This window comes from Sphaerodactylus townsendi, linkage group LG03 (assembly GCF_021028975.2).
Source record: "Sphaerodactylus townsendi isolate TG3544 linkage group LG03, MPM_Stown_v2.3, whole genome shotgun sequence".
Lineage (NCBI taxonomy): Eukaryota > Metazoa > Chordata > Lepidosauria > Squamata > Sphaerodactylidae > Sphaerodactylus > Sphaerodactylus townsendi.
The window spans coordinates 159495299-159521560 of NC_059427.1; the positions used below are offsets into that span (position 1 = coordinate 159495299).

Sequence of the window (26262 nt, forward strand, 5' to 3'; positions counted from 1 at the left end):
ATTCCATGAGTCCATAAGGTTCTCCCTCTATAAATATTTCATTCACAAACATGGAAAAGGCACCGGTTCAAGAAACAGCAACCTTCCGCCAAATTGTACAAGTTCAAAAGAGCAGCAAGGTTCAAAGAAGCAGCAGCAAAACGCCTGCGCGCTGAAGTGCGTTTTCGCTAATCTTCTTCAGTGCATGTGCGTCCTCTTCAGTGCATATGTATGCATATGTATAGTATTAGTACTTATTTCCATCATTCAAAAATTGTTATATGCTACCTTGTGGCTCTTAGTGCGCAGTGAGGTTGTAGTGTGGTCTCCTTGCATTTCTCTGTTTACATGTGAGGAGCATACTAAAAGTCCCCAGATTTAACCTCAGATTTAACCTTTTAAAAGGTCCTTGGGTAGCTGGATTAGGAAAGAACCTTTTCCTGACATTCTGGAAAGCAGTTGCCAGTCCAAGTGGTGTGGTGGTAGAAAATACCATCAAGTGGCAGCTAACTTACAGTGACCTCAGGGGCCTTCAAGGCAAGAGACAAAACAGGAGGTGGATTTGCCATTGCCTGCCTCAGCGTAGCAACTCGGGACTTCCTTGGAGGTTTTCTCTCCAAGTGCTAACCAAGCCCAGCACTGCTTTGCTTCGAAGATCTGATGTGATCAGGTTAGCTTGGACTGTCCAGATCAGGGACCAGTGAAAATAGACAAGACTAAATTGACCAGCCATCTGATGTGATGTAAGACATCTTCACAGAATCATAGAGCTGGAAGAGACCCCCAAGGGCCATCAAGTCCAACCCCCTGCAATGCAGGAACACACAATCAAAGCCCTCCCAACAGATGGCCATCCAGCCTCTCTTTAAAAACCTCCAAAGAAGGAGACTCCACCACACTCCGAGGCAGTTCATTCCACTGTCAAACAGCCCTGACTGTCAGGAGGTTTTTCCTGATGTTTGGGTGGAATCTCTTAGCTCCCTAAATCTCTCTCCTCGTAGGGCATGGATTCCAGACCTTTGACCATTTTGACCGTTCCATAGGTGCTGGTTGGAACAATATAGTAATGCTGCCCTGTCCTTTGTGTAGGAAGTGACACAGCCTCCTCCTGTAGAATGGCAGTGTTCTGTCAGTGAAGATTTCTTTCATTTCACTTCATTTACTCTCAACTTCTGCAGCACGGAAGTTTTGACTTCTCTGCTAACTACAGGGCTCAGGGTCACGATTCTCCCTTACTTTTAGATCACATCCTCATCGCAGGATCCCTTTTTGTTGTCTACCCTTTTAGTTCATCACCACTCCGCTCTGCTTACAGGGCCATTCTGGTTCAACTTTTTGCCACCCTTCATTATATGAATGCCACCTCTGTCCTCTCACCAGCCGAATTCCTGAATGTTAGGTCTCGAACCTTAAGCCAATAAACGGACTCTGTATAGCATTTATTGAGAAGTCTCAGAGCACCCAAGCTTGGCACAGCCAGTTCTGACAAACCCTGGCTTTTGCCACTCCCTTTATCCCCTGTTAAGTCCCCCCTCCCGAATTCCCAAGAATTTGTGAAAAACAGTCCCTGGAGCTGAGGCACCCAAAGTCGCTGCCAGATAATAAGAGAAAGCCACCTGGCTTCCTTCCACCATGAGATAACAGATATGACTCCTGGTTGTTGTGGGTTTTCCGGGCTGTGTGGCCGTGGTCTGGTAGATCTTGTTGCTAACACTTTGTCTGCATCTGTGGCTGGCATCTCCTGACTTCTCTCTGTGATAACACTTCTGAAGATACCAGCCACAGATGCAGGCGAAACATTAGGAACAAGATCTACCAGACCACAGCCAGTTGAATCCGGCTGTGAAAGCCTTTGAGAACATGACTCTGTTTTCCATGGGACCAGGGTGTCAGGGGGAAGCCTAGTTATCTACAAAGCATATGAAGCCATAAAGCAAAGATCAAGGAAAGAATGTCCCAGATGGCAGTGGTAACGTATAGCAGGTTGGTTACATATATCTTTTAGCAGCATTTGATTTGTTGCGTTAAGCAGTTACAATGAGGTAGGAATGCATCTCAATCACCTAGATACAATCCCCCTGACACTGAATTACAGTCCTGGCCTGGGCTCCTGAATTACAGTCCACCCCTGGGCTCCTGAGCTAGGCTGCTTCCTTTGGACAAAGATTTTTCTTGTCTATCATAAGTGGTCTTGTAACAGGCCAGACTTGGGTATCTCCAGGATATTTAGGCTGGACTTCTTTGGGATTTAAAGGGGGGCAAGAGTGATATTTACAAGCAGAGTCCAAACCAGTACAAGTGAAAGGCCTCTGAGAAAAAAGATCATATCAGACAGGCCTTTTGAAGGTCAGGAGGATCAGGATTTGGCAAATTGCTTTAAGGATGCTGTTCTATATTTGGGGAGGAATTGAAGTAGACCCCTGCTCTCTGCCCAAGACTAATCGTACTATTTCAGTGACTCTTTATAGAGCACAAGTCAGAGGCATATGATGGCCTAATGTAGGGGTGTCCAACTCTGGCGCTTCAGATGTTCATGATCTACAATTCCCATCATCCCCTGCAATTGGCCATGCCAGCAGGAGCTGATGGGAATTGTAGTCCATGAACATTTGAAGCACCAGAGTTGGACACCCCTGGACTAATGTGATCTATTACAGTAAAGTGATCTGGAGCTTTTGCCATACAAGGAAATGGTTGTGTGTTCCTCCCCGCTCCACAGAAACAGATGTCCCCTTTAAGGGTGCTCCCCTGACAATACGGCTCCGAAGCACTTGAAACCAAAGGAATCTTCGGCATTCTGGGGCCACAACGTTTTTTTGATGCCTGGATTTAATGTTCGAAGTTCGGAAGGTGTTAGGTCCTGGTACAACAGACAATAAATTGGACTCTGGATATGAAATCAGAAGTCTTTATTGGGTTGCCAGCAGAGACTCCAACGACAAAAAAGCCAGATCTAAGGATCCTGACTTCTTGCCAACACTTTTATCCCTTTCGTTTTTCTGCCCGAACCCCCCTCCCATCTTACCACAAATTAGTAAAGCAACAAGATGTGAAAAGCTTTCTTGTGGAGTTCTGAATGTCTCAAGGCCAAGGGATCTCTTCTGCCGGGAGCCTCCTTCCCCCTCCCCCTCCGCCCCCTTCCAGAGGCCCTTGGCAAGGTCGCCTACTTAGCTATGTTCCCAAGCACAGTGATTAAGAACAACAGGTCCATTAACATGAGACCGTCAAGCAAGGTCAGTGGTGGCGAACCTATGGCATGGGTGCCAGAGGTGGTACTCAGAGCCCTCTCTGTGGGCACGCACAAACAGAGTTGCTCCCCCTACATCTAGGCTGGCCTGGGCCGCTGGGCTTGATTATTAGCATTAAACCTAAGACCTAGTTTTGGGGAAGCAGTGTAGGTTACCCTGTTAAGTGCTGTTAAACTCCACTGATTTTCATGCGAAGAACTAAAGCACAATCCTTTACCTGGGAGTAAGCTCGGTTGCTGGCAATGGGGCTTACTTCTGAGTCGTGATTCACCTGTTGGAAGAGTTGCACGGTTGCTTCAAAACAAAGCCACTGACTACCACCAAGTTCACTCCCGAGTAACGCGCGTCTCGGAGCCAACCGTTTTTTCTGAACGAAAACCTCAGTATTCAGGTTAAATTGCCGTGTTGGCACTTTGCGATACATAAGTGGGTTTTGGGTTGCAATTTGGGCACTCGGTCTCGAAAAGGTTCACCATCACTGAGCAAGGTTTTGCCCTCCTACCCAGGTGTGGTCTTGGACCTTGACTGGTGGGGTGCTAGGGAGGGCAGGAGCCATACCTGACACTAGGTAGTCTCTCTCCTTTCTCGCAGCAGCTGGAATATGTGACTAAATCTCTCTTTTCTCACAACAGGTGGAATACGTCATTAAATGCGATATGTCTGCATTGCAAAGGGTACTTTATAGGCACATGCAGGCCAAGGGAGTGCTGCTCACAGATGGGTCAGAGAAGGATAAAAAGGTTTGGACATCCAATTTCCTAGTTGCACGCAATGGGGATGGATAGAAAGCCAGCGTGGTGTCGTGGTTAAAAGCAGGGACACTCTAATCCGGAGTTTGATTCCCCGCTCTGCAACTTGAGCTGTGGAGGCTTATCTGGTAAACCTGATTAGCTTGTGCACTTCAACATATGCCAGCTGGGTGACCGTGGGCTAGTCACAATTCTTCGGAGCCCCACCTACCTCACAGGGTGTTTGTTGTGAGGGGGGAGGGAAAGGAGATTGTCAGCCCCTTTGAGCAGAGGCGTACCAGGGGTAAATGGCGCCGGGAGACAAATTGTCTCCAGGACGCCCCCAGGCTCTGCCCCCCACCCTGGCTCCTCCCCCACTGCCCTCAACCCCGCCCATGTCACCATGGACATGGGCAAGATCTAGGATGCCCACCTCCCCCCCAGACTCCCCTGCAGTCTCTTCTGACCTCCCCTCCAGGCAGGCCAGAAGAGACTGCAGTCCCTGCCTCGGAGACCTTCTTTTATAAGCACTGAGGCCGGGGGTGGGGCTTGGGGAGCAGGAAGGGGTGGGACTTCCTGCTCCCCAAGCCCCACCCCCAGTGCTTATAAAAGAAAGTCTCAGAGGCTAGGACTGCAGTCTCTTCTTGCCTGCCCGGAGCGGAGGTCAGAAGAGACTGCAGGCTGCCAGCTGGGAGCCCAGCTGGCAGAGGGGGAAGGAAGGGAGGGGGGAGTCCAGGGTGGGGTTGAGGGTGTTTGGAGGCAGCAGGAAGTCCTGCTGTCTTGTCATTTTTGCGCACCTCGGACAGGGTCGAGGCACGTGAAAATGACGAGACAGCAGGACTTCCTGGTCACGTGGGGGCCTGATTTTGCGCCCCCCACGTGACCAGAAGAGTGGCGCCCGGTGACAATGGGTACCCCTTGTCCCTAGGCAGATATGCCACTGCCTTTGAGTCTCCTTACAGGAGAGAAAGGGGGGGATATAAATCCAGCTCTTCTTCTTCCTGCTGGGCTCTGAGATATTTTTTTGTCTTTAAAAAGTATTGTTGCCAGTGCTTACAGTATTGGGGGAAGGGTGGTGGTGCAGAAGAGCTAGATTTGAGTTCGGTAGCACCTTCGAGACCAACAAGATTTTGGGGATATGAGCTTTCATGAGTCGGAGTTCCCTTCATCAGATACAAGTCGGAATGGAGATTCCTATGTCCTTAAACCCCAGGCAGAAGGTGGGAAGGGTGCTGCAAAGCAAAGGGTCTCTCGCGCAAGAGTCCCTTCTACTGCAGACCGGCACAGCTACTTCCTGAAACAGTTTTATGGTATTGTCAAGGCTTTCACGCCGGAATCACTTCTGGGTGCTGTGTGGTTTCCGGGCTGTATGGCCGTGTTCTAGCAGCATTCTCTCCCGACGCTTCACCTGCATCTGTGGCTGGCATCTTCAGAGGATCTGATGTTGGAAAAAAGCAAGTGGAGTATATATCTGTCCAGGGTGTGTGGGGAGTGTCCAGGTGGGTGGGGAAACCTTTTCTGTGAGTAACAAAAGCCGCAATCAGGTCAATAGTTGAGTGGGCATCTGAATAGAAGTATGAGTAACAATGAAGACTATAGCCTGGGAGTAACCCTGTAGATAGCAAGGTCACTGGTGAGCATCTGAATAGAAGTATCCTGGCCTTTGATTCTTTTGTCTATGGTCATCCTGTGTTTGTGTGGAGCTGGTTTAACACAGTCTTGACCATAGTATTTTCAACACTGGCAGCCAAGTTCTGTTCATTTTCATAGTTTCTTCCTCTTCCTGTTAAAATTGTCCATGTGCTTATGGATTTCAATTGCTTCTCTGTGTAGTCTGACGTGAGTGGCTTTTCAGAGTGGTCCAGAATTTCTGTTTTTCAAATAATATTCTATGTCCAGGTTGGTTTATCATGTGTTCTGCTATTGCTGATTTTTCTCAAACTGAAATAGTCTGTAGTGCCTTTCGCATTCTTTGATACGTGTCTGTGCGCCATGCGTTTGGTGGTTCCTATGTAGACTTGTCCACAGCTGCATGGTATGCTATAGACTCCTGCAGTAGCTAGAAGGATCCCTCTTATCCTTTGCTGAACGTAGCATCTGTTGAATTTCTTTAGTGGGTCTGTAGATTGTTTGTAGGTTGTGCTTCTTCATCAGTTTCCTATGCGATCAGTGGTTCCCTTGATGTATGGTAAGAACACCTTCCCTCTAGATGGCTCTTTATCTTTGTTCATGTGGCTTGTTCTGGTCTTGCAGCCCCTCTGGATTTCTGTATTAGGAGTAACCATTAGCCTGTAGAGCCGGGGTTAGGTGATGCAATTCGTCTTGTAGGAGGTGGGGTTCACAGAGTCGGTTGGCGCGATGTACCAAGGGGTTGATGGGGCTCGTTTTTTGCCCGGGATGGTGATTGCAGTTTTTGTGTGGATGTATGTCTGAGGTGAGTAGGTTTTTGTATACTGTGTCCCAATTGCTGGTTTGGTTTTGCTGGATGACTCAAAACATCTAAAAAATGGAAGTAGTTTTCCTTCATTTTCTTTCTCCATAAGTAAATTGGATGTTTGGGTGGATCTTGTTGATAATGGTCCAGGAACTTGTTTAGTTCTTTTCTTCCCCGTGGGTTCCAAAATGCGAAGATGTGTCATCCACATAACGGAACCATATGGTGGGCTTTTGCGCTGTTTTTCCAAGGGCTTGCTTCTCAAAACAAGTTCCATATAAAATTAAATTAAGCTGTTACAGGGAAATTCTAAAAAGACATCAAATACAGCCCCTGTTTCAACATTGTCTCCACTACCAGCTACTTCCTGTGCGGGATAATGAATACTATGAACAAGAAAGATGGGGTAGCCATGGGTAGCTACCTCTTTAAACCACCTGTGGTAATAGGTGAGCCATGGGTAGCCCAAACATCCAATTTACTATGGAGAAAGAAAAATGAAGGAAAGTTCTACCATTTTTAGATGTTTTAGTCATCGGTGATAAACCAAAACCAGCAATTGGGACACACACAGTCATACAGGAAACCCGCCTCACACAGACAGATATCTGCTAATAAAAAACTCCAATCACCATCCAGGGCAAAAAAAAAAGGAGCACCATAAAAACCAATTTTGCACATTTGTCACAAGTAAACAAGAATCTGTGAACCTCACCTCCTACAAGATGAATTGGAATCACCTAAACAGGGCTCTACGAGGCTAATGGTTACTCTAATACAGAAATCAGAAGGGCCAAAAAGACCAAGAACAAGCCACAATAACAATGTTGATAAAGAGCCATCTAGAGGGAAGGTGTTCTTACCACATGCCATCAAGGGAACCACTGACGTAGCATAGGATGAAACTGATGCGAAGAAGCACAACCTTTACAAACAAATCTACAGACCCACTAAGAAGGAAATTCAGCAGCAGTGCTACGTTCAGCAAAGGATAAGAGGGATCCTTCAGCTACTGCAGGAGTCTATCGCATACCATGCACGGCTACTGTGGACAAAGTCTACATAGGAACCACCAAGCATGGCCTTAGCACAGACACGCGTATCAAAAGAACCACGGAAGTACCCGCGAGACTTCGTTTTCCAGCCAGAAAAATTCAGCAATAGCAGAACACACTTGATAAATGCAAAGAGTTTCCAATGGTGTTGATGGTGCAAAAGTAACCTGCTGAGTGCATTCCTACAGCCTGTATTTATGGGCCAGCTTCAATCAGCTTCTTGGAGACTTTATCTCTGCTTGCTTGTGGGAGATGAGGCTGGGTCTCCGTTCCCATGGGGAAGCCGGGAGGGGGATGGGATGGAATAGAGTTATAACCTGGTGCTTCTTGGCGTAAAGTGTCTCATTCCTGCGCCACTTTCGTGTGCGTGTACTTGAACTTTCTAAAGATAGTCACTGGAATAAACTTGGTCCTTTTCACCAAAAGAGCGCTTTTAATTTCTGCTTCCTATGGAATTCCTTTACATTGTGCAGGAATCCTAATTCATCTATATTCCTAGTGTAGTTGGGACCCCTCTGGTGTCTCGGCATGGGAGAGGTTGAGATAAGCTGCTCGCGAGGAAGGTGCGGTGCTTAGCCCTCAAAGAGTGGCTCCGACCTTTCCCTTCTGAATCTGGAGGAACCCACGGCGAAGGGAGAAGCGGGTCTTCGCCAGGTGACTTCCCTTTCCCCACCTACGTATCAGCATACGAGTCTTCGCTTTATCACTCCGTTGGAGCGAGGGGCGTGGCCGGCTGATCACTCATGGAGGACTTATACATGAGTCGTTTGGGGCGCTGTTCATGGATCGAAAGGCCACCGTGGATGGGATCTCTACCACGTTTCGCTGCAAATTGTGGATTACAAAGCCTCAAGATGATACGAAAGCCTGTCATGGAGGAGACGCGGGCCTGACCACCTTTCATGCAGCAAACCCAGGAGGTCCATTGAATCCATTCCTTGACTGCGTGATTTTGAGTGATGATGCTCCTAAAGAACCACCATTGGCACAGCACTGGGGCCCGATCCGAGAAGGACACTTTCGGGACTAAACCTGGGATTGGAGAGGAGGTATCCCGATTACCGTCTTCCAATCCGGACTCCCCTGATCCCGGGTCAGCGTCAGCACCTTGGAGGAGTGCCCTGGGAGCCACCAGGGTGGCTACTCTGGGTGTCTCCGGATGTCTCACTTCCAGGCGACGAATGGTAAGAGTCGAAGAAAGCCTGCACTCCAAGCCGATTTGTTCACCTCTTCCCATCGAGAGAACTGGGATGAGGAAGAGGGCTGACTCGCGGGATGCTTAAGAAGCATAATGGACCCGTGAGAAGCAGCCAGCTGGGAAACAGGGGAGGAGGAAGCGCGTTGTGTTGCAACCAAAAAGCGAAAACCGCCGCAGAGGGACCCGGGAACAGTAAAGCGCCAAAGAAGTCCAAACTCGAAGTTGGACCGTGCCAAAGATGCGCCTCCAACGGCAATATGCGCCAGAATCTGTAAGTCCGGAAGTCCATGATAAAGGTCCTGGAACACTCCAGGACTGGATTTACAGCTGCAACGCCGACAGCGAAAGCGTTCAGGCCTTGGCGCGACGCAGCGAGCTTACTGCAGCTATTAAACGCGGAGGCTTAACTGGCTAAGTTGGAGCGAGGAAAAAAAGCAGCCTCTGCATCGCGCATACCAGTGATGCATTGACCCGCAAGGAGAGAGAGCTGGCTGGCGCTTGGAGAGGGAACTGAGGAGGCAGCAGACCAGGAAGCCCCCAAGTTAGGAGTCTATGCTGTTACTGATGCTGCCGGGCCAGAGGGGCAACGCGTTGCTGGAGTCCTGCCACCTTTAAACGCCAGCAATCTGCACCGAAGCATTGATCACCGCCCGATCTCCGGCCCCCTGTGCAACCGCATGTCCCCGCCTAACCTGCTCAACCCGATGCAACAGCGCCGCCCTGCCCGGCGCCAAAGAGCCGATGGAAAGGGGTTGCATTTATAGGCCCCCCGATACCTGCCCGTTTTGATGGGACCGGGCTTCCAAACTTCCCTACTTCATTTTGCGGCTACCTCGATGCCCACATGGAGGGACTATGATGATTTATACCCGGTCTGGTAGCTAAAAAAAATACGGGACATGTCGGCTCGGGGTCCTGGATGGGTAAGACATGCAACCCGACTGGTTTGTGACTCTTTTGGATTTGCTTACGATGAAGACTCTCGCGATGTAAGTGCCCGTGCATTCCTCCAAAGCCTTAAGGAAGCGCCAGCTTTCCAAGATCCGGGCGCCCGAAAGATAGAGTGACTATCCGCACTACTCAAATCCATCCAGCAGGAGACAACCAACGACGTTTGCAGAGAATTTGCCCGGTGGAATTCCCGTATACGCTGCTAAAACGAGACTCCTCCTGGCGTGCGGCCTGAACAGCATGAAATCACGAATACTTCTCGGATGCTGTTGACGGCAAGCTGCGCGGAAAACAGGTGTTTTTTAATTCGGGTTCCTCAAGCACTATTGCTGGATTGGATCCAGTTAGGTTCCCCAGGTAAAGGCTGCCCTCATAAGCTTTGAATAAATTCGTGCCAGGCCGAGGCCGCCCACGCCCGGTTTTCCTGCCACTGCGCTTCACCAAGACAGAGTTTTTTCCGGTTTCCCCACCGAAGTCCACCTTCTGGCGCCCGCCGCCGACTGGGATTGTGTTTGTTACTGGGCGGAGGTCCAGGTCATCCTAGCCGCCTAACCGTCCGAAGAAACAAAACCAACCGCCTTCCAGCCACGCCAAGCACTCCCATCTGCCAAGCCACCACGCAGAGTCGGGCCGCCCGACATATGAGAGCTTTTTCCATCTCTAAAGGCGGCTATCGGCATCAGCAATCTTAGAGGGCAGGGGAAGCAGCTGTTTGCCTTTTCTTCCAGCCCCCCCCCATGGATATGTGGGTCCGACTTCGAATAGCTGTGAGTGAAGGCAGCTCCCCATTGACTGTCTAGCCGCTTCTGGCCAACCCCGGCCAGAAACATACTGCGCATTATAGTCTGACCCGGTTCTTGTGGGATTCTACGTTCCCATTTACTGTTGCCCCAGGTAAGGCAGAGGAGCTAGGTCTGGACCAAGAAATTCCCCTGGTTAAAGCTCTCCATACCGAAATTCCACCCAAATGGACTGGCCAGCCCTCGAACGGTATGACCGGCCCAGTTCAAAACAACAACCCGGTTCTCCCTCCGTTCGCGCCGACTCATTGGGAGAAAAATTAGTTTTATTTTAAGCGACAGTGGCCAAACACTCCAAGGTTTTGGGCATGCCGGTGTTATCGTTACATGAACCACAGATCATATGGAAAGAACGGATCCGAGAATTCACTGACCCTCCCTGCCGTGAACACATAAGAATGGTGGGGAAAACTCAATCTCTCCCCTGACACACCTCCCTGGTTTCTTATCACTTCTCATCAGCTGCATTGCTCCCGATTCTATTGGCATCCTGCAATCGGGCGCATACCAAAGATCTAGCCATAGAGTTTTCAGAGGCAAGAATCGCGATCAGCGGTTAAATTGCCCCATAGAGACACCTGACTGCAAAATCGTTATACAGCCAGGGCGTAACTGCCTCGCCCAAAGAGTAGAAGTCTGCCATCAGGTAGGAGTCCAGAAATGAGGAGTAGCTGAACCCTTCAGTTACCTTCTTGGACAAGAACCTATTTCGGGCCACAGCGGGTTCCATACGGCCGATGGGCTAACAAACACACCTGCACACGCTGCTCCCCGCTTTGTTTTGTAAAAAAAGAAAGATGGAGTCTTTACGGCTTTGGTACCAGATTATCGGAGGTGTCTCAATGCAGTCTCCCTGTCCAATAAATATCCTTTGCTTGCTTTGATCAAGGACGCCCTTTTAGATGCACTTTTCAAGGCGAAAGAGGCTTATCTTTACTAAATTGGACTTCGAGAGAAGCTTACTACAGGGTCAGAATTGCTGAAGGCTATGAACACTTGATCAAGTGCGTTTAACACGAAAGTTTGGACAGTTTGAATACTTAATAATGCTATTCTGGTTAAGTAGCCCCCGGGCTTTTATAGCCCTTATCAACGGTTCCTCCAAGGATTTTATTGTACAAGGGGAGCTGTGGTATACTTAGATTTGTCCCTAGGCAGATATGCCACTGCCTTTGAGTCTCCTTACAGGAGAGAAAGGGGGGGATATAAATCCAGCTCTTCTTCTTCCTGCTGGGCTCTGAGATATTTTTTTGTCTTTAAAAAGTATTGTTGCCAGTGCTTACAGTATTGGGGGAAGGGTGGTGGTGCAGAAGAGCTAGATTTGAGTTCGGTAGCACCTTCGAGACCAACAAGATTTTGGGGATATGAGCTTTCATGAGTCGGAGTTCCCTTCATCAGATACAAGTCGGAATGGAGATTCCTATGTCCTTAAACCCCAGGCAGAAGGTGGGAAGGGTGCTGCAAAGAAGGGTCTCTGGGTGCAAAGGTCCCTTCTACTGCAGACCGGCACAGCTACTTCCTGAAACAGTTTTATGGTATTGTCGAAGGCTTTCACGGCCGGAATCACTTGGGTGCTGTGTGGTTTCCGGGCTGTATGGCCGTGTTCTAGCAGCATTCTCTCCTGACGTTTCGCCTGCATCTGTGGCTGGCATCTTCAGAGGATCTGATGTTGGAAAAAGCAAGTGGAGTATATATCTGTCCAGGGTGTGTGGGGAGTGTCCAGGGTGGGTGGGGAAACCTTTTCTGTGAGTAACAAAAGCGGCAATCAGGTCAATAGTTGAGGGCATCTGAATAGAAGTATGAGTAACAATGAAGACTATAGCCTGGGAGTAACCCTGTAGATAGCAAGGTCACTGGTGGGAGCATCTGAATAGAAGTATCCTGGCCTTTGATTCTTTTGTCTATGGTCATCCTGTGTTTGTGTGGAGCTGGTTTGACACAGTCTTGACCCTAGTATTTTTCAACACTGGCAGCCAAGTTCTGTTCATTTTCATAGTTTCTTCCTTCCTAAAATTGTCCATGTGCTTATGGATTTCAATTGCTTCTCTGTGTAGTCTGACGTAGTGGCTTTCAGAGTGGTCCAGAATTTCTGTTTTTTCAAATAATATTCTATGTCCAGGTTGGTTTATCATGTGTTCTGCTATTGCTGATTTTTCTGGCTGAAATAGTCTGCAGTGCCTTTCGTGTTCTTTGATACGTGTCTGTGCGCTGCGTTTGGTGGTTCCTATGTAGACTTGTCCACAGCTGCATGGTATGCGATAGACTCCTGCAGTAGCTAGAGGATCCCTCTTATCCTTTGCTGAACGTAGCATCTGTTGAATTTTCTTAGTGGGTCTGTAGATTGTTTGTAGGTTGTGCTTCTTCATCAGTTTTCCTATGCGATCAGTGGTTCCCTTGATGTATGGTAAGAACACCTTCCCTCTAGATGGCTCTTTATCTTTGTTATTGTGGCTTGTTCTTGGTCTTGCAGCCCTTCTGATTTCTGTATTAGAGTAACCATTAGCCTGTAGAGCCCTGTTTAGGTGATTCAATTCATCTTGTAGGAGGTGAGGTTCACAGATTCTGTTTGCGCGATGTACCAAGGTTTTTATGGTGCTCCTTTTTTGCCCTGGATGGTGATTGGAGTTTTTGTGTAGATATCTGTCTGTGTGAGTAGGTTTTCTGTATACTGTGTGTCCCAATTGCTGGTTTGGTTTGCGGATGACTAAAACATCTAAAAATGGTAGTTTTCCTTCATTTTCTTTCTCCATAGTAAATTGGATGTTTGGGTGGATCTTGTTGATATGGTCCAGGAACTTGTTTAGTTCTTCTTCTCCGTGGCTCCAAATGGTGAATGTGTCATCCACATAACGGAACCATATGGTGGGCTTTTTTGGTGCTGTTTTCAGGGCTTGCTTCTCAAAATGTTCCATATAAAAATTAGCTATTACAGGGAAATTCCCAAAAGACATCACAGCCCTGTTTCAACATTGTCTCACTACCAGCTACTTCCAGTGGGATAATGAATACTATGAACAGAAAGATGGGGTAGCCATGGGTAGCCCTCTTAGCCCTGTAATAGGTAGCCATGGGTAGCCCAAACATCCAATTTACTATGGAGAAAGAAAATGAAGGAAAACTACCATTTTTAGATGTTTTAGTCATCCGCAAACCAAACCAGCAATTGGGACACACAGTATACAGAAAACCTACTCACACAGACAGATATCTACACAAAAACTCCAATCACCATCCAGGGCAAAAAAGGAGCACCATAAAAACCTTGGTACATCGCGCAAACAGAATCTGTGAACCTCACCTCCTACAAGATGAATTGAATCACCTAAACAGGGCTCTACAGGCTAATGGTTACTCTAATACAGAAATCAGAAGGGCTGCAAGACCAAGAACAAGCCACAATAACAAAGATAAAGAGCCATCTAGAGGGAAGGTGTTCTTACCATACATCAAGGGAACCACTGATCGCATAGGAAAACTGATGAAGAAGCACAACCTACAAACAATCTACAGACCCACTAAGAAAATTCAACAGATGCTACGTTCAGCAAAGGATAAGAGGGATCCTCTAGCTACTGCAGGAGTCTATCGCATACCATGCAGCTGTGGACAAGTCTACATAGGAACCACCAAACGCAGCGCACAGACACGTATCAAAGAACACGAAAGGCACTGCAGACTATTTCAGCCAGAAAAATCAGCAATAGCAGAACACATGATAAACCAACCTGGACATAGAATATTATTTGAAAAAACAGAAATTCTGGACCACTCTGAAAGCTACTACGTCAGACTACACAGAGAAGCAATTGAAATCAATAAGCACATGGACAATTTTAACAGGAAGGAAGAAACTATGAAAATGAACAGAACTTGGCTGCCAGTGTTGAAAAATACTAGGGTCAAGACTGTGTCAAACCAGCTCCACACAAACACAGGATGACCATAGACAAAAGAATCAAAGGCCAGGATACTTCTATTCAGATGCTCCCACCAGTGACCTTGCTATCTACAGGGTTACTCCCAGGCTATAGTCTTCATTGTTACTCATACTTCTATTCAGATGCCCTCAACTATTGACCTGGTTGCCGCCTTTGTTACTCACAGAAAAGGTTTCCCCACCCACTCTGGACACTCCCCACACACCCTGGACAGATATATACTCCACTTGAGCAGACAGACCTGCGGCTCTACTGCAGAGGAAGACAGACTTTACATTGGAACTACTTAATTACTTATCGTCAAGAGCTTTGGGAGGCACCAGTCACAAAACGGCATTCAAGAAGAGGCCTTTCAGATTCTTTAGAAATACAGTTATGAGATTAAGTGTTGTATTGTTGAAGGCTTTTCATGGCCAGAATCACTAGGGCCATGGTGGCAAACCTTTGGCACTCCAGATGTTGTGGACTACAATTCCCATCAGCCCCTGCCAGCATGGCCAATTGGCCATGACATCTGGAGTGCCAAAGGTTTGCCACCACAGCACTAGGGTGTTGTGGGTTGTATGTATCAGAGGAAGATGCCAGCCACAGCTGCAGGCAAAACGTCAGGAGAAAACACTACTGGAGCACAGCCATACGACCTGGAAAACCCACAACACCCTAAGATTAAGTATTGCCGTGTGCTGCTGGGCTCCTTTTCAAAGGTCTCCCTTTGCACCATGGCTTGGTCATCAGACTTACCGTGTTTCCCCGAATATAAGACAGTGTCTTATATTAATTTTTGCTCCCAAAGATGCGCTATGTCTTATTTTCAGGAGATGTCTTATTTTTCTGTGTTCTGTTTGTCGGGCATGCTTCCAAACAAAAACTTTGCTATGTCTTACTTTCGGGGGATGCCTTATATTTCGCACTTCAGCAAAACCTCTACTGTGTCTTATTTTTCGGGGATGTCTTATATTAGGGGAAACAGGGTAGTATGATGGTCATTTTCTGAAACGATGACGGTTTTCCCCCTTTCATTGTTTTGAGCAAAATGATAACAGTTTGCTTGGGAAGAAGTATGTGAGTAACCCTGTCCTGTTCTTGCAGGGTAAAGGCGGTACAAAGACACTTATGAACACTATTATGCAGCTGAGGAAGATTTGCAACCATCCTTATATGTTTCAGCATATAGAGGTAACGAAGTGTTGTAGCAGTAGATGTTTCCAGCCATCTCTGTGCAGTTCCTTTTTTTACATTTTTTAAAAATTTATTCAACAATTTAAAAAATTTCAGTAAATTCAGTATAATATTGTATACATTTTGTTAATTTTTGAGTGTGAACATTAAAGACTCAGAAAAAAGAGTAACAGTTATTTACATAGGTATGAAAAGTATTCGTTAACATTAGATTTGATTGTAACTATAATATATATTAAATGAGCAGCAGTGGCGTCCTGGTAAAGAGCAGGTGTACTCTAATCTGGAGGAACCGGGTTTGATTCCCAGCTCTGCCACCTGAGCTGTAGAGGCTTATCTGGGGAATTCAGATTAGCCTGTACACTCCCACACACGCCAGCTGGGTGACCTTGGGTTAGTCTACGGAGCTCTCTCAGCCCCACCTACCTCACAGGGTGTTTGTTGTGAGGGGGGAAGGGAAAGGAGTTTGTAAGCCCCTTTGAGTCTCCTACAGGAGAGAAAGGGGGGATATAAATCCAACTCTTCTTCTTCTTCTCCTAAGATGAAAAATACTTAATCAGATTATTAATTGACAATAAATATCTAATTTCTTATATAAAAATTCACCTTGTTCATTACCTTAAATGTAACATTTTATATTTTGTTACATCAAAATAAAAAATTCAAATGTTCATTAACTACATCTTCAAGTTATTAGCCATCACGTATTATTAAATAACTAATCAAATAAATCGTAATGAGAAATAACATATCTAACTTCTTAGATTTATCTTTTAAATGTAGTATTAATTAAACTAAAGTTTGTACATTATATTTCAGAAGTATGTTCTAACATCTTAGTTATTCATATATTTTATAAATAAGTTCCAAGTTTTATTAAATTTCTCTGGATTTTCTCAGTTTCCATGTTAATTTGTCAGTTGACATTTTAGATGTTATTTTGTTTTTCCAATTTTGCACTGTTGGCGCTCACCTTTCCAGCCATCCTTGCGCCAGGAGCGCCGCTTGGTTGAGCCCAGCAGCCTCTTCTGACCCACACAGCTGTAGAGGTGGCAGCCTTCTAAAAACTGCTGTTAGAAAAGATATTTATTTATTTATTTCTGCAAATTTATACCCCGCCCTATACCGTAGTCTCAGGGCAGCTTACGAATGGGGATGAAACACTGTTAAAACCTACGAAGTTAACATCAGAATAAAAACATCGCTAAAACAATACACAAAGTCTGTTAAAACCCCATTAAAAATCCCCACCCCTTTGTGGCTGACATCAATAAGAGGGTCCCCTGAAAACATAGGTCATCACAGTGTCCAATGCAGCAAACAATAAAACATGAAACAGTTAATTAAATATACCAGCTAACTCCCAAATAACAGATCCCACAACTACAACAGCTAAAAGACATTTAAACACTTGGGTCTGGGTCGCCACTTGTGTCCTACAAAATATGTTTAGTGCCTGGGTGAGCCTTCTCAGACCCAATTCTGTGTGTTTTGTGCCTACTGAAATTGTATCACTTGGGGCAAATGGATGTTAAAGGTTGTTTTGGTATGAGAGCTCTCCCTTCCTCCATCTTTCAAACTTTGCTTGGCCACAGTACCCAGAGAAGACCCCAAAGCTTTTTCACCAAGCTGCCTGTCTGCCTGCCTGCTTTATTTGTTTATTTTACTGTATATCCACCTTTCCCCTGAGCTTCTCTGCACCCTAATTGAGTAACAGCTATATTAAAATAATCTGATACAACAGTAAACGTTAAAACAGCATACATTAAAACATTAAAACCACCTCCGCTTGATGCCCCACAGATACACCTCCATACAGTTTCTTACTCATCTCTCGGTAATTATGTGATCCCTCCCCGCGAAGTCACTTAAGAGTGCGGGGAGTTGGGGGTCCGGTCCTCCCATAATACAGTTTTTTTTTTTGTGGGTAGCGATGCTGCTGCTGCTGCTCTTAACTGGATTTTAATCTATTATCTGTTTTGTACTGTTGGATTTGTTGTATATTACTTTGTTTGCTGTTTATTGTTCACCGCCCAGAGCCCTTCTGGGATTGGTCGGTATACCAAATCCAATTAATAATAATAATAATAACAACAACAACAACAACAACAATAATACACTAGATACCGCGATTTGAAAATTGAGCTTCAGCGTCTATGGCACAAACCGGCTGAGGTCGTCCCAGTGGTAATCGGCATGCTGGGCGCCATCCCAAAAACACTAGGGCAGCACTTGAAACATCTTCGAATTGACAAAATTAACATCTGTCAAATTCAGAAGGCAGCCCTGCTGGGATCCGCATGAATACTACGCTGATACATTACAACTTCCTAGGCTTCATTACAATATAATTGTAATGAAGGCCAACAACCATCTAAAGATCTGGCAGCTGTGAAATCTACAATAATAATAATAATACAGAAAAATGTATCCCCATCAGTAGGATAGATCCTTCCTTTGCCGAAGCTTGAGCTGCCTCAAAAACTGTCCGGAACAACGGTCTTGCAACCTCCCTGGAAACTCCCCCAACCTCTTGTAAAGGTTGTTCTACAAATGATGGGGCGGCTGAAAAAGTCCAGACCTCAACCCTTGCAGAATATGCCTTGAACAAGGGAAGGGGGGTTCTGATGATAGACCTTGTGGGAAAGGAACAAAATTGCATCGCAGGGATGTGTATCTTGCAGAGTTCCTGTTTTTCTAGGGAGGAACATCTTCCAGTACAGCAGGAAGAATCCCAGGATCCTTCCTCTCACAGGTCTTTTGTAGGTGACTTCCCTGCCCCCCCACTTTGAGAACCCAAAGTTTAATCAAGTGTGCATAATCCACGAGCGTTCAAAAGTCTGTGCCCAGGAAAACTAGCGAGACTTTTTTTTTCTCTTGCTCGTCTGCAAACACCCATCCCTCGCACCAAAAAACCAACCAAAGCATTTGGCTGTGCCTCGTTTTTCATTGTCCAGGGTTAAAAAGGGCAGTTGTATCAATTGCTGAGCTTTGTGTCGCTCAGTTCCTTCTGTCCAGATCAGAGGTCTGCAACCTGCGGCTCTCCAGATGTTCATGAACTACAATTCCCATCAGCCCTTGCCAGCATGGCCAACCAGCCATGCTGACAGGGGCTGATGGAAATTGTAGTTCATGAACATCTGGAGAGCCGCAGGTTGCAGACCCCGCAGGTCCAGATGTTCACCATCCTCCAGCATTCCAAGGGCTTGTCCGTTTACCTTCTTGGCAGCCGCGCTGGGCCTCCTCACTCCCCTTCCCTCTCGTTTCATTTGCAGGAATCCTTTTCTGAGCACTTGGGCTTCACTGGCGGGATCGTGCAAGGGTAAGTGACCGCTCTGAAGCCTTTGCAAGCTCGGACCACTTTCTTGGGGAATAGCCAGCAGTCTGGATCCGTAGGCCTGTTATTCCTGAGAACCAGACTCTGGTGAGCAGAGGACTGTGGCCATCGTGCCCTGTTTGGAAGGCTCCAACAGAATCCTTCTAGCCAGGGCTGGGAACAGAGTGTGAATGATGGTCTCTAACAGCAGACGAGCTTCCCTGAGACACCTCTTGCCCCACTCCCCCGTCCCGTTGCTGACTTCCTGCAGCTGCATGCTCTGTCCTAGGGGGCGCTGTCAGACACCGAGACTGTTGGAAGCTGGCTGTGGGGTGGAAGGCAAGGGCCAGAATCCTTCCCTGCGCCGTGTAGGCCTGCAGGCGACGGGCAGGCTTGCCGAAGGGCAGAGAGTTTTAAAACTGCTGAGCGAGAGAAATGCCACTTCTTCTGTTTTGTCTGCGAACCAGGCTTGACTTGTATCGCGCGTCTGGCAAATTCGAGCTCCTGGATCGAATTCTGCCCAAGCTACGAGCCACCAACCACAAGGTGCTGCTATTCTGTCAGATGACCTCTCTCATGACCATTATGGAGGACTATTTTGCTTACCGTGGCTTCAAATACCTCAGACTAGACGGTGAGTTTTCTGCTGAATGTTGTAGCTGTTCTGATCGGAGGAGGCGCTTCTTTAAAACCTGCCCATTAACTCTCGCGAGTATTTATTGACGCCTTGCCATTCTCCCCAGTGGGGACGCAAAGCGCCTTACAACCTTCTTCTCATCTCCAGTTTATCCTCACAATAGTCCTGCAGTGATGAAAGGGAGAAGAGGAGAATGATGTAGGCTGCTTAAAGGATAAAGAGAGAGCCAGCGTGGTGTAGTGGTTAAGAGCAGGTGGATTCTAATCTGGAGAGCTGGGTTTGATTCCCCCACTCCTCCACCTTTTCTGGTGAACCAGATGTGTTTCCCCACTCCTACATTCCTGCTGGGTGACCTTGGGCTAGTCACAGTTCTCTCAGAGCTCTCTCAGCCCCACCTACCTCACAAGGTGTCTGTTGTGGGAAGAGGAAGGGAAAGGCGCTTGTAAGCCACCTTGAGTCTCCTTACAGGAAATCCAAACTCTTCTTCTTCTTCTAAAGGCAGGGGTGGAATTAATAATTAAAGAAAAGCCTAATATAATTATTCCACCATATGTTTACTGCTTCAAATGCAGAGGATTTTAAATCCTTTTAGTTAGGTTTATATGCACAACAGGAAGAGAGAAAGAATGCTGGAAAGAGAGGCTGGATCAAAGTAAGATCCAATTTAAATAATAATCACTGGTATTGTTGAAGGCTTTCACGGCCGGAATCACTGGGGTGCTGTGTGGTTTCCAGGCTGTATGGCCGTGTTCTAGCACCATTCTCTCCTGACGTTTCGCCTGCATCTGGGGCTGGCATCAGATCAGATCCTCTGGAGATGCCAGCCACAGATGCAGGCGAAACGTCAGGAGAGAATGCTGCTAGAACACGGCCATACATCCTGGAAACCACACAGCACCCCAATAATCGCTAGGGGCATACATTCGGTATAGCTGACCCGCCCCCCCCCCCCCCCAAGGCAATTCTAACAATAGCAGGGAATTCTGATCCTGGAAAAGCTGAAAAATATTCCGCTTTTTTGAGATCTTTTCAGAATTGCTGCTGGGAAAAAATCCTGCGGAGGGGCGGGGACATCACTTCAGCACATATGCATCAGGTTGCAGGCTTTAATAGTTGAACACACACACCTTTCGGCTCCATTATAGCCTGTGGGAAATCTTTCCATTGATTTTTTGGGGCGCGAGGGGGTCTGTTTTTAACGTGGAGTGATTTCCCTTAGAACTCTCAAGTTTGGCAAAGATTGGGTCTTGAGTCTAATTTTATAGGCCCCCAAGTGGACGCTTCCATCCATCCTCTGTTGTTTCCAATAGAGGAAAAATGGCGGCCAGAAAGTTGGACTCCCAACCCAGTCTTTACCAAACTTGGGTGTTCTTTGAAGGATAGTCGCCAGCGTGTATGCTGAACATTTGGTGTCTGTACCCTTAGAAAACATTTTCCCCCCAAGCCCCAGAAAGATTCTCCTAGGGGCTCGAACTCCGGACCGTGTGAGTGGCAGTGCAAGCACTTAGCCACTATGCCACACGGCTCCTAAGTGGTTACTAGGGGTGTGCAAAACAAACAAAAAAATCAGTAGGATCTAAATTTTACTGATTTTGTTTGTTTTGCACACCCCTAGTAACCACTTAGGAGCCGGGTGGCATAGTGGTTAAGTGCTTGCACTGCCACTCACACGGTCAGGAGTTCGACCTCCCCGTGGGTCAGATATCCTGGCAGCTGGCTCATGGTCAGCTCAGCTCAGCCATCCATCCATTTCTTGGTCGGTAAATGAGTACCTAGTTCAGTGATGGTGAACCTATGGCACGGATGCCAGAGGTGGCACTCGGAGCCCTCTCTGTGGGCACGCGCACACAGAGTTCGTCATGTGGGGGGCAGAAAATCAACCCCCCCCCCACACACACACACTCATCTAGGCTGGCCTGGGCCACTGAGCATGACATGCGTGCACTGCGATGAGCAGGGAAGACTTGGCTGGCGGGCCTGGTGCCTGTGCTCCGGGTGGCTGCTGCCTGGGGGGGGGGGGGGCGCAGAGGAGGCAGAGATGCTAGAGAAGCACAGAGTGGTGCACGCAGGACTTGCTGGAGGCTTGAGCAGGCTGGCCCCTGCTTGAGCGGGTAGGGAAGAGGAAGAGGGAGCCAACTGGTTTTCCTAAACTAAAACCTCAGTATTCAGGTTAAATTGCCGGGTTGGCACTTTGTGATAAATAAGTGGGGTTTGGGTTGCAATTTGGGCACTCAGTCCCAAAAAGGGTCGCCATCACTGACCTAGTTCATAGCTAGGGGGTAAAGAATAGCTGGGGAAAGCAATGGCAAACTATCCCACCAAAAGCGGCTTGCCTATAAAATCACTGCTTGCAGTGGTACCCCAGGATCGGACACAACTGAAGGGGAAACTTTACCTTTTTAGTAACCACTTAACTCAGCATGAGTACTAGATTGTGAATATGTAAAAATTTGTGGCATAAGAGCCAGTGTAGGGTAATGATTGGAGTGCAGGACTAGGATCTGGGAAACCCACTCCGCCATGGACTCTTGCCAAGCTCAGCCTAATTTACTCACATGGTTGTTGTGAGAATTAAGCAGAGAACAATGTAACTAGCTTTGCCTCCCCACTACCTATTGTAAAGGAAGTAAATAAGTACACTCAGGAGGAAGTTACAGAGGTGTAGCTGGAATAACAAACATTGCTAGAGAGCATGGTCTGGTAAATCTTGTTCCTAACTTTTCACCTGCATCTGTGGCTGGCCTCTTCAGAGGTGTATCACAGAGAGAAGTCTGCTATACACTGACGTAATGCTTTTGGAATACAGCTATGTCTCACACCCTTGTTCCCCTGGGGAATAGTGCAGTGCTTTTCCAGAGTTCTGGATTTACCAAGAGCCTTTGTGTTCAAATAAAACATTTGTAACACAGACAAAAATCCTCTCTTCTCCTGGATTCTTAAAGGGACCACTAAAGCTGAAGATCGTGGCATGCTGCTGAAAACTTTCAATGAGCCGGGCTCTGAGTATTTCATATTTTTGCTGAGCACCCGTGCCGGAGGGCTGGGGCTGAATCTACAGTCTGCTGATACGGTGATAATTTTTGACAGTGACTGGAACCCTCACCAGGTAATGAATGCGCAAGTGGGCTTGATGGAGAAAGACTCAGAAGCATGCAGCAGCACTCGGGTGGGAGGGGGTACTGCTAAGAAATCCCAGTGCAACTGGCAGCATATCTGTTGCATTAGTACAGGGGAAGGAGGGAGTTCTATATGTTTCTCAAACTTAACCAGTACACATGCCTCACACTCAGGGGTGTATGGGGAGGAAGTGGTGCCCAGAGATAAAACGTCCTCCAGGTCCCCCGCGGCCACCGCCGCCCCCCGGGTGTCGTGTGCCGCTGCCCCCACACAGAGGCGTACCTAGGCAAACTGGAGCCCTGGGCAAACCTGAGTTTGATGGGCCCCCCATGGGCGGCCACCCTCCCCCACTGTGACCAAACAATGATTTTTTCCACCAGGTCATTTCAAAGTCACCACATTATAGAACATCCCCCAACTCACAAATCTGAACACAGCAATGGGCCATGCCACACAGCAGAAATAATTTTTTGAAAACATTTTCAAAATGCTTTCAAAATGTTTTATTACTGCTATGAAAACATTTCATGGTGTTGTATCCAGTCCCCCCCCCCAAAAAAAAAAAATTGGGGGAAACAGCATCACTTTCAATGTTATTTAAACTGGGGACCCCAGATTCTCCCTTTAAGGTGGATTTAAAAGGAGAATCTGGGCTCCCTAGTTTAAACAAGTGATGCTGGAATCCACCCCCAGACAGCATCATTTTCAATGGTGTTTAAACTAGGGAGCCCAGATTCTCTTTTTAAATCCACCTTAAAGGGAGAATCTGGGGTTCCCAGTTTAAACAACATTGAAAGTGATGCTATGTTGGGGTGGATTCTCCCCCACCCTGAAACAGCATCCCTTTCAATGTTAAAACTGGGGACCTCAGATTCTCCCTTTAAATCCATGCCAAAGGGGGTGGATTTAATAATAACAACAACAATAATAATAACAATAACAATAATAATAATAATAATAACAACAATAATAATAATAAACAACCTTTATTAGGCACTGAGAGAATAAAAGAAAGAAAGAAAACAAGTATTGGCAGGAAGGGAATGGATTTAAAAAGAGAATCTGGGGAAATTTAGGGGGTGCCTGTTGTCAGGGGTGCGATTATTAAGATAGCAGCACCAAAATCTCAGAGTATCTTCGTGAGACCCTACTGATACCACCCAGGTTTGGTGAAGTTTGGTTCAGGGGGTCCAAAGTTATGGACCTTCAAAAGTGTAGCCCCCATCTCCTAATAGCTCCCATTGGAAACAATGGGGGATGGAGACACTCCCTTTGGGAGTCCATAACTTTGGACTCCCTAAACCAAACTTCACCAAACCTGGGTCATACCATCAGGAGAATCTCCCAAAAAATCCCTGAAATTTTGGTGCTGCTAGCCTAAAATCTGCACCACCTTCAGGCCAAAAACGGAAAAAACACTGAAAATACAAAATCCCCCACAAACGAACCTGCAATTTTTGTCGCCCACCACAAGGTGGCACCCTGGGCAGCTGCCCACTTTGCCCAATGGGAGGAACACCTCTGCCCTCACGCATTGCGTAACACCTCCCCCCTGCGCATCCCTGCTGCTGGCTCCTGCCCTCCCCAGGGCCTGGGAGGGCAGAAGCCTGCCTGCACAGACCCTGGGAGGGTGTAGAGGTATATCTTGGGAAAATGGAGCCTGGGGCATAATCTGAGTTTTCCCGGGGGTGCAGGGACTCGCTCCATTTTCCCTAGATACAGTGGAGGGGGGAGAGAAATCAAGCTAACTGCGATCTCATGGTGGAGCGCCCAGGTCTACTGCTGGGCGGGCAGGCAGGGGCTCAGGTCTGTTGCTTGGGAAGGCTGGAAGGGGCCCAGGTCTACTACTGGGCAGGCCGGAAGAGTCGGCATGCTGGCACAGGCTCTGACTCTGGAGGGTCAGTGCCCTCCCTCGACCTGTGGCGCCCACCTTAAAGGGAGAATCTGGGGTCCCCACTTTAAACACCATTGAAAGTGATGCTGTTTGGGGGTGGATTCTCCCACCCTCCCCACAAAAAAACAACATCACTTTCAATGTTATTTGAACAGATTCTCCATTTAAGGTGGATTTAAAAGGAGAATCTGCAGTTCCTAGTTTAAACAACATTGAAAGTGATGCCGTAATCCACCCCCAAACAGCATCGCTTTCATTGGTGTTTAAACTAGGAAGCCCAGATTCTTCTTTTAAATACACCTTAAAGGGAGAATCTGGGGTCCCCAGTTTAAACAACATTGAAAGTGATGCTGGACTCCACCCCCAAACAGCATAGTTTTCAATGGTGTTTAAGCTAGGGAGCCCAGATTCTTCTTTTAAATCCACCTTAAAGGGAGAATCTGGGGTCCCCAGTTTAAACAACATTTAAAGTGATGCTGTTTTGGGGTGGATTATCCCCCCACCCTAAAAGCATCACTTTCAATGTTTAAACTGGAGACCTCAGATTCTCCCTTTAAATCCATGCCAAAGGGGGGGATTTAAAAGGAGAATCTGGAGAAATTTGGGGGGTGCCTGCGGTCAGGGGTGTAATTGTTAAGCTAGCAGCACCCAACTTTCAGGGTATCTTTAGGAGACTCTCCTGATGATACCACCCAAGTTTGGTGAAGTTTGGTTCAGGGGGTCCAAAGTTATGGACCCTCAAAAGTGTAACCCCCTTCTCCTATTAGCTCCCTTTGGGAGTCCATAACTTTGGACCCCCTGAACCAAACCTCACAAAACCTGGGTGGTATCATCAGGAGAGTCTCCCGAAAAATCCCTGAAATTTTGGTGGTGCTAACCTAAAAACCGTGCCCCCTGCAAGCCAAAAACTGGGAAAACGCTAAAAAATACTAACAAACAAACCTGACATTTTTGGGCGCCCCCTGCATGACCAAATGGGGGCGCCCGGGGACATTTGACTCCCTATGTCCCCATGGCAAATACACCCCTGCTTACACTGGATCAGACTATTCAGAGGGGCAGCTGTTCTCCAGGGTCTCGGGCAAAGGGCTTTCACATCATCTGCTTCCTGGCCTTTGTAATGGGAGAAGCCAGGGATTGAATCTGGGACTTTCCACATGCCAGCAGAGGCTCTTCCACTGAACCACAGGCCCTCTCTCCCTAGTAAACAGTGACCTGGCGTATAAAACGTCTAGGAGTGCTTGTTGGAGTTACAGCATCTGGAATGTTGATGTTCCAGTATCAGAATCTAGCACTGGGGCTGATGGATGCAAATAGAATTTCCAGCCCTTTCATCGAAGCTTGGGCACACTCTGCTTGGTCAAGTCCTGCCATGCACTGAAACCAACGCTTAGAAATGTAAAATTCCCAGAAATCTTGAAGCTTTCAGGATTTCAGGACCCACCCACCCCTTCCCGCCCTTTTCTGGGAAAACAGAAATTTAGGAGACAACTGACCTGTTTTCAAAGTCTGTTTCCCTATCAGACCTAACCTTCATTTGTTCCTTTACCAACATAAAATGCATCAGTACAAGTTTACTAATCGGTATATTTGTCGATTATAACAATTGAGCAAAATTGCAAATATAAGCAGAACTGGAAAGGAAGAGCTGTAAATTTTTCCACCCTTCACCACCTTCACACGTTTTCTAATTATTTTTCATCTGAGGTAGGAAACAAGGTTGAAATTGTGTAGTCGAAGGCTTTCATGGCCGGATTCAACTGGTTGTGGTCAGTTTTCCAGGCTGTG

At 47.1% G+C, this 26262-nt stretch overlaps 1 protein-coding gene across 7 annotated transcripts in view; it reads left to right on the forward strand.

The window, feature by feature from the left end:
* SMARCA4 (SWI/SNF related, matrix associated, actin dependent regulator of chromatin, subfamily a, member 4) overlaps window positions 1-26262 on the forward strand; it is a 116208-nt gene that overhangs the window by 63903 nt on the left and 26043 nt on the right. For all 7 annotated transcript variants that reach the window (XM_048491838.1, XM_048491841.1, XM_048491836.1 and 4 more), the window contains exons 22-26: window positions 3860-3967; window positions 15421-15507; window positions 18786-18832; window positions 19294-19460; window positions 22406-22569. In XM_048491838.1, coding sequence (XP_048347795.1) covers window positions 3860-3967; window positions 15421-15507; window positions 18786-18832; window positions 19294-19460; window positions 22406-22569 — 573 coding nt within the window. The remainder of the gene's footprint in view (window positions 1-3859; window positions 3968-15420; window positions 15508-18785; window positions 18833-19293; window positions 19461-22405; window positions 22570-26262) is intronic.